Source organism: Brienomyrus brachyistius, unplaced genomic scaffold, assembly GCF_023856365.1.
Source record: "Brienomyrus brachyistius isolate T26 unplaced genomic scaffold, BBRACH_0.4 scaffold44, whole genome shotgun sequence".
Lineage (NCBI taxonomy): Eukaryota > Metazoa > Chordata > Actinopteri > Osteoglossiformes > Mormyridae > Brienomyrus > Brienomyrus brachyistius.
Genome location: NW_026042319.1, coordinates 2,183,500 through 2,191,573, shown reverse-complemented (window position 1 = coordinate 2,191,573; position 8,074 = coordinate 2,183,500). Strand labels below are relative to the sequence as shown.

The 8,074-nt window shown below is 43.1% G+C and overlaps 1 protein-coding gene across 2 annotated transcripts in view; it reads left to right on the top strand.

Moving 5' to 3' along the window:
- The first annotated feature begins 4,485 nt into the window (after positions 1–4,485).
- Positions 4,486–8,074, top strand: part of gabrb3 (gamma-aminobutyric acid type A receptor subunit beta3) — a 36,299-nt gene continuing 32,710 nt past the window's right edge. Inside the window, exons 1-3 of one of the 2 annotated variants that reach the window (XM_048999278.1) lie at positions 4,486–5,223; positions 5,313–5,404; positions 5,558–5,625. In XM_048999278.1, coding sequence (XP_048855235.1) covers positions 5,144–5,223; positions 5,313–5,404; positions 5,558–5,625 — 240 coding nt within the window. In that variant the 5' untranslated portion in view covers positions 4,486–5,143. The remainder of the gene's footprint in view (positions 5,224–5,312; positions 5,405–5,557; positions 5,626–8,074) is intronic. The other variant, XM_048999281.1, reaches the window with a different exon arrangement.

The window sequence follows — 8,074 nt, the reverse complement described above, 5'->3', positions numbered from 1 at the left end:
AAGAGAAGAGGGAAATCAAATGTAACTACAAATGAACCACGCGACACAATTCGACGTGGAATTGTTTTGAAACAAGTTTAAAGTTTTGTTAATTATCGTGGCGGTAATGTTTGGATGATTTTAGCTTAATAAAGTGAGGTAAACACGTCACATATACAACGATGAAGATCTTATTTAACGCGTGAATGTAAGCCCCACTACGGCGCCATGTATCATTTTGCAGCATGAGTCAATTCGTAAAATCATTATCCAACACACCCCCGGTTCAATGTGAAATCCTGGTATAACGCCTCACTGAATTATTATTACTTTTTAACCGCAGACAGATGCACGTTTCAGAAAATCAATGATCTCAGTTGAATGAACAAGGTGTGTAAAAAGTGTGGTGATGCCGTTTGCGTGACATTAAAACATTTAAAAGTATTGCAACATTTTACTACGTGTTGAAGTAGTTTGATACCATATCGCTAGTGACTGAAGGCACAGCTGAACTTAAGACTCAAAAAAGATGTATCAAAAATCATTTGGTGGGCGTTGATGAAACGTGACTATCGGTAAACATTTATTGATATCTGGTGGCGCGGATTGTCCGGTGACAAGTAGGCGCACGACAGGTGCTATTGTCCTCGCGTTCCTGTCTCTACAGCGCTTAAATCTGAAAAGTTGGGGTTACCATGGTAACCTTCACCGACACAGCAGAGGGACAAAGAGGTGAGAAGGCCTTGGTTTTGAAAGAAATGTTTTGGTTCTGAATGTCATATATGGCCTTGACTAAAATGATGTTGTCAAATTGCATTTGATTTTATACAGTCACTGCTTTCAACAGAATCAAGTAGCCAGTTATGAGTCCCACATTAGATAAATACTTCATCCATGTCTAAGTTTCGGTTAAAAGCAAGAAGCTGCATTCATACAGTTGGTAGAAGCCTTGATTATTCATTCAAATGTAGTTCTGATGGGCAGAATTCTGGGATTCACACACATACGTTATTTAACGTTTCCCACACCGATTTGTCTTTGATCTGGGGTGATCACAATTTGCGTTCTCTGTCCTTCACAGGAATGCTGCGGAAGAAAGCAAGAGAATCTATGCAATCTATGACACAAGGTAAGAAACACATTTCCATAACAACAGCCATCACATGGTCCTACATTAAGCTGCACAGATATATCTGTCAGAACCGTTTAAAAAGTTGTAAAAAGACTACTGTTGTATTTGTCAGTGTATGTCAATAAATGTTCTTACACATGAGCGTCTCGCCTGTGTATGTAAAATGGTTTCGCCTGGCCGGTCGTCAGCCTGTTTATCGGTTTGGATAGCTCCCACGTAGAACCGTAATGAGATAAGCTGAAACAAGAATGATGCAACATATCTCTTTTATTTTTTTGGTGGACGACTGTGCTCCGATAGAACTTCCTCTAAAGCCCCCTTGAGCATACCGCGTAGTTGCTTCATTTAGAATCCCCCCTTACCGGAACAGTGGGTGTTCCCAGTCCTACGAATTCCTTTAATCGGTCCTTGTTCTCGACCGACGACATGGGAGAAAGAAAATGGAAAAGCTTTTGTCAGTGCATGTAACCGGAATCCACACGTGGGTTCCTCCTGGTCCTGTCACCACAGAGGGAGCGATTGCGGATGAAAAATGTTTTTGGAAAGAGCTCTTCGTGTATGGCTGTGTGGGTGGCTCTGGCCGTGTGTAGTACTTGCATTTATATGTTTATTCATATTCTAGCTATTCCGAGACAGCTGCTCTCCTGTGGTCTCGAATGCCTTTTGCCCCAAACTTCTGTAGTTCTAATCTGCAACTGGAAAATCGGAGAATTTGCCCGAAATGTGCATATATATATATATATATATATATATATATATATATATATATATATATATATATATATATATACATACACACACACACACACACACACAAAAGTATATAGTTCCAATTCCAAGACATCGTCAGTGGTTAAGCTCTAAATTGTTCACGTTTTTGTTCTGTTTGAATCCCACCTTCAGTGATGCCAGCAAATAAAACTAATAAAACACGATTGTGGTTTTTTAATGGTGTTCCGAAGGATGTGGCATCGACCTTTACACCTTTATGGCTTCATGAAGCTTTGTATCAGGGCAACACACCTTCCCGCAAGTGAACCATTCATTAGGTAGCATGCTGGTGACACAGAAGTTTATCAATTCTGGAACCTTGTTTTTTGGGTTCCTTTATTTGGTTCTCGAAGGTCACATGCTGAAAGTGGGATGTTTTGTGGAGAATTTGACACACCCCGATCTTGCCGATCCTCCTGTGCCACGCCCCCCCCCCCCCCCTCGTTAACCTCGTGTGGATTCCCAGTGTTGACTAGCTGTTTCGAGTTGTCTTCTTTAGTTTGGTGTATTTAAGTCCACGTCAGAGTTTGTTTCCCGAGTTCTGTCTTTGTAGTGTTATGTGCTGTTATGGTGATTATGTTTCGTTCGCCCTCCGTGTTTCCATATTAAGCCACTTATATCTCAGTTCGTTTCTCCTTCGCCTGCTTTCCTGGTCTGCACCTCAGCTCTCATGACAGAATTACAGTACTGTGCAAAAATCTTTGGTAGTCAAAGAAAATCTGTATAGTAAGGGCATATTTGATAAGACAAAAACACTATTAAATATTATAACATATACAAATTAGCAGTAACACGGTAAAAACTGATGAGAATATATTCTGTTCTCCAAAAAGTTACTGATTTCTAGTTGGATGGCTCGTTGATCACCACTTCAGTTTCCAAACCTCTCCCGAGGAGAGTCCCGGCTATTACATATATTTGTTAAATTTCACCACCAACTAACTTAAGCAGTTAACCTAATTAGTTAAATAAGTTAATGAGCTATTGTATGTAATGATACATGGTGCGCCAGTGGGCAAGTCAACAAACACATGACTGGATGGTCGCTGCAAAGGCTGGGGTGGCTTTAGAGAGTTTCTGCAGGAATGGCCAGGGGCGCCGCTAGCAATTTTGGGCCCTATGACAAAATATGAGGTTGGGCCCCCCTACCACACCCATTCAGATCTCTGGGGGCCCCTAAAGGGCGTGGGCCCTTAGAATTGTCCCAACTTTCCCCCCCTTAGCGGCGCCCCTGGGAATGGCTAAGCTGACACACATTGACACATATAAGATCACAAGTTTACATCAACCAGAAGATCATTTAGACATCATTTTCATTCCCTACGACTTTTGCACTGTCCTGCACATCTGTTCTGACAACCTCTGCACTGGTTTATTCCAGCAATGGCACGTCAGTGTTTTATAAGACAGGGAAGAATAGTACATTAAAAATATAATAAATGGTCTGAGAGAAAGAGAGGTGTGGGCAAGGTTTTAATTAAATAATGAGGTCATGGACATGAATAAAGTAAGAGTGAAAAAGTTTCCTGTCTCCGTGGAATATCAGGATTGGGTTGCCCACTCAGATCGCCGGAAATGCTTTGTATTTCTTTGCCGGGAAGCAGCCCCAGAGTTCTCACGTCTCCCAGACACACCATAAACAAATTAAGACAGCAGCATCCGGTTCCAGGGCCGCTCTGGATGATAATGGAGCTGGGGAGATCCAGAGGGCTTCGCTCCTGCCGCTGCTCCGAGGGTCTCGCACCGTGGCATCCAGCCGCAGCGGTGCCGATGATTTCCTTCAGATCTCACCTGTGGGTAAACAGCGGCAAAGTGACAAGCCCATCACCACTGTAATCGTGCCACTGGTTCCACTGGCACTTTTTAAAATCATGACAGGCGGGATAGCAGGCTTCAGTCATTGCACATGCAGCTCATGTGAATCCCGCGCTGTTTGCAGCCCCGTTTATCCTCAAAACTAAAACAAGACATAAATGGGCTGTGCTGTAGCCACCTGATAATAAACACACTCAGTCATGGCATCGTCTGTGCTAAACTTATCAAAAGAGCAAGTTTTAAAGAATACAGCCGTAAACATCTCACAGCTGGTCGCTCAGGGATCCCGTCTTCAGTATCAGCATTTTAAAGGATGCTGTAAAGTAAATGTGTAAAGCACACTTTACACATAGAACAGAATGTCGTACGCCATTGAACTCTTTCCTTACTCATGCCATATCACGTAAAAATAACATTAATTTTATCTGATTCACTTAGGAAAATTGAATTATTGTCCTCAACTACTATGAAAATATCGGTAACATACTGTTCCATGTTTTACGGGAATTACTACAAAGTGAAATTCAGCTATTCTGTTCCATATAAACACACGACATAAGGAGACTTACTCTCCGCGTAAGATATGCTCCTTGTAGCTATGGACCAGTGCAAAGCAGTTTTAACGTTTTTTGAAACTTTTTTCGGTTCATGTTTAACATACCCAATAAACATCTGAGTATCCAGCCTGCCAAGCATATACCCAATTCCCATAATGAATTAAGACGAAGGTGCGTTACTATGGACCTTCATTTACATTCCCACGCCAGGTGATCTGTCTCCGGAGTGTTTGCCAAACCCAAATCATGCCGGTCGGCGCAGCCGCCGCGTTTTTGCACTATACTGCCGACTGCCGCATCACGTGGGCGCATTACTTAGAGTGACTCTTTTATTCTTTGCGTGCCAATTTCAGCAAACTCAGCGCAACATGTTTACCCAGTAATTACCTAGTTTTGAAGAGTAGGAGAAGCGTAAAAGACAGAAACCACCGGGATTCCTGCGTTTAGACTTGTATAATTGCGGAGTTTTATGGTGCGGCATGCTCATTCGGACGAGGTGTTCGTTGTTTTTGCACACTCCTGTTTGGACCGATGTTTATGCTTCGCTTAAAAGGAACACAAAACGGATTTCTAAAGAGTATGCAACGTACGTTGGAAGTCGGTGCTGAAGAGAGTCCCAGCTACTTCCCGTCGCCAGCGATGTGTTCAACAAAATGCATGGTATTTACCGAGCAAGCTTCCCAATAACACCGTTTGCGTTCATGACGAAGTGCAGGGAGGACTGCTGCGAAACCTTTTTAGCTATCCACGCAGTCCCGGACTCCGACGATGACCTGGACGATCAGCCGCTAATGGAGACGCTGATCTCTAATCGTTAGGACGATCTGCGCTTTAACGCGTCCCGTCAACGCGTCGATTTCCCGAGTACTACTCACTCAGACAGTAAGGGATGTGGGGATTTCGGAAAAGAAGACTATTTGGTTTTATTTATGCACCAATCATCGTAGCATTTGTGTGTTGTGCTCAGAGGTAAGTGTTCGGTAGCCTGATGGACTGAATAAAGCGGAGGGCTCTCTGCTTTCGAAAGTCAGACTAACCATGATTATTTTTTCCTTTAGCGCCAACGAACCAGGGAATATGTCTTTTGTAAAGGAGACAGTCGACAAACTGTTAAAAGGATACGATATTCGTCTTCGACCAGACTTTGGGGGTAAGTCGCTTTATAAAGGCCACGTGAAACCGATTTGTTCCAGTTTAAACATTTGCTTGTTTTGTTCAGGGACAGCCTTATAAGTCATTTAAATATTTCGGTATTTTAACCCTGATCGTGCAACATTTACACTTTTCAAAATGCGTGTTTCAGGTGCCCCGGTTGCTGTTGGCATGAGCATAGACGTAGCAAGTATAGACATGGTCTCAGAAGTCAATATGGTGAGTGCAGTGCTCCTCTTCCATTTAATAAATTACTTCACATATCCATTCATTACCTTATGTATCTGATCATGTCACTATAGTAACCTGCAGCGTGTTTTCAAGGAACACAACCCCCCCCCATTGCAATTATTTCCATGTCCCTTAACTGATTTAGTGATATTGCTCAAGGATGATGGATGGGGCAGTTAAATTGTCTCTGGAAATAAGTTTTGATCCGTATACGTGCATTGTGTGAACTGTGTAGGCTCGCATCACAGAAAAATGCGTTGCCTTGTAATAGGCAGCGCAACTGATCCGCCTGATAAACCTGTGGTTATAGAAACTTAAATTAAAATTGCCGAATTTTAAGATGATTGACGGGGTTTCGTTCATGAAGTGTTCTGCTGTTGTATGTGTAACCCATGCAGTCGTCTGACTTGTGAAGTTAATCTATCGCTGCGTACAGCGCTAACCCTTCTGTAGCCTGGCACACTCCTCGGGGCAGTCATTCCTGTGGACATGTGTAGGCGGCAGACCAGAGAAATTCGGGCGATCTGAAGGCTTTCGGCAGTTTTTTTTTTGGCACGACCACGACAGCAGCCGGTTGAGGCGGAGCGCAGTCATGCCCGTTCCATCCACAGACGCCGAGCACGTCCAGTCCCCGTCCCAGACCAGGCCGGGGGATCGTCACCTGCAGCTCGCAGATCCAGTCGATTTTGCGGTATACGGATCTCGAGTAAATGCCCCACAACTAATGTAGATGGAAATCTGGCCTCGTTGACACCTGTCCAGTAAGCCCAAATGTTTGGGGCGTCACAGTACTTGTCTGCTCTCCACTGCTAATTACCAATACACAACCCCAGCACCTACTGACGAGGTATTTGGCAATAAACTGTCACGCAAACTTGGAAGCGCGATCCCCGCATCAGCATATTATCAAGTTTCTCTCACAGTAAAATGATGCAGTGCAATTAGCAAAGATGTTGCCCTTTTGGACAGAATTTTCGGCACACGTCCAGTAACGTGGTCCATTTTTTAAGGAGGAACCTCAAACCTTACACAAGTCTAAAGGTTAACCTAGCGCTAACGGTGGAGATTGTGTAAAACCTACATTAACATGCATTCGTTTTAAGTTTACACAAAATGCAAATGATTTATTGGTTGTTCTTCGGCGATACTGAGCCTGGCAACCCTGCGGTGTGCGGCTCTCCGCGTGCCGCGATCTTCGACTCTGATCGGAAGGTCGTTGGTTCACATCCCGTTATTTCGGAGTGACGTCACTCTTGGGCTCGTGAGTAAGTCCCTTAACCCCGGTTGTTCTCTGACCCTGCTCTCCTATCCTCACATGTAGTTCGCTTTGGGAAAAGCGTCTTTTGGCTAAAGAAATATTATCGTAGACAGATCTCGTTTGCTGTCCGTGGTGCTGAATTCGTTCAGTAGCGCTCTGTAATCTCACATTCACAATGCTCCGTAACACAACATTAATGTATCGCATGGTTAGCGAAAGTACCTGCAACTTATAATCAACCCTTTCATTTAAACCCAAAAGAAAAAGAACTGTTGATTATTTCAGCGTTTGAGGATCATGCATCTTCTACGCAGCCGGATCACTGCTCTGTAGTAAATCTGACATACCGTTAAAGGCAAATAATTTTACCTATAGGCCTATTTACAATGGCAGAGTCCGGCTGCATTGCAGGGGTGAATTAGGGTAATGATTTTTTTCTTTCCCTGACCGTCAGCGTTTTCTTATGTATGTTTGATAGGTTTCCTTAACGTTCTGTGCGGCTTAACACGGTATTAAAGTGACGTGATCAAAGGTTTCTGTGATATCGCTGTCGGTTTTGCTGCCTGCGAAAGTACATCCAGGTTCTAAAATGAATTAATGCATCAGTGCCTTTTAACAAGGGCTGGTGATTCATGTATTTTGGACACGTTGCGCGATACGTGAAATCTTTCAGTACTGAATGTTTAAAGGCTTCTTCAGGCGTGGCGTTTGAAATTTAAATCTAAAAACGAGCCAATATGATCGTTATCAGCAGTACAGATTGATATTTGTCCAAAAATCAGCGCACTGTTATTTCAAGAAATGCGCAAGTTGCATCGCGTTGTCTCAAATTTAGAAGCCATAACTGCAATATAACATGAACACTGTCGAACGTACGGAAATTCTGTCATTCAGCAGAATTATTAGAAATGTGCTTAACAAAACAGCTCAGATTTCTGTCTTAATGGGTTTGCTCCCTGCAAATTCTTTTTCACAGCACATTCATATTCATAAATTCCAACAGCACAGACGCTGGTTTATTCGGCATAACTTGAGGCCTCAAGTCAGTGGTTGAGCTGCTGTAATGCTTCTCCCTCAGAATCTTGCGCGAAATATTGGTGGGATTCCTCCTAATCTTGGTCAATCCATATGTTGTTTATCATTATTTTAGTAGTGCAAGTAATCCAGCTTTGCTTTTCA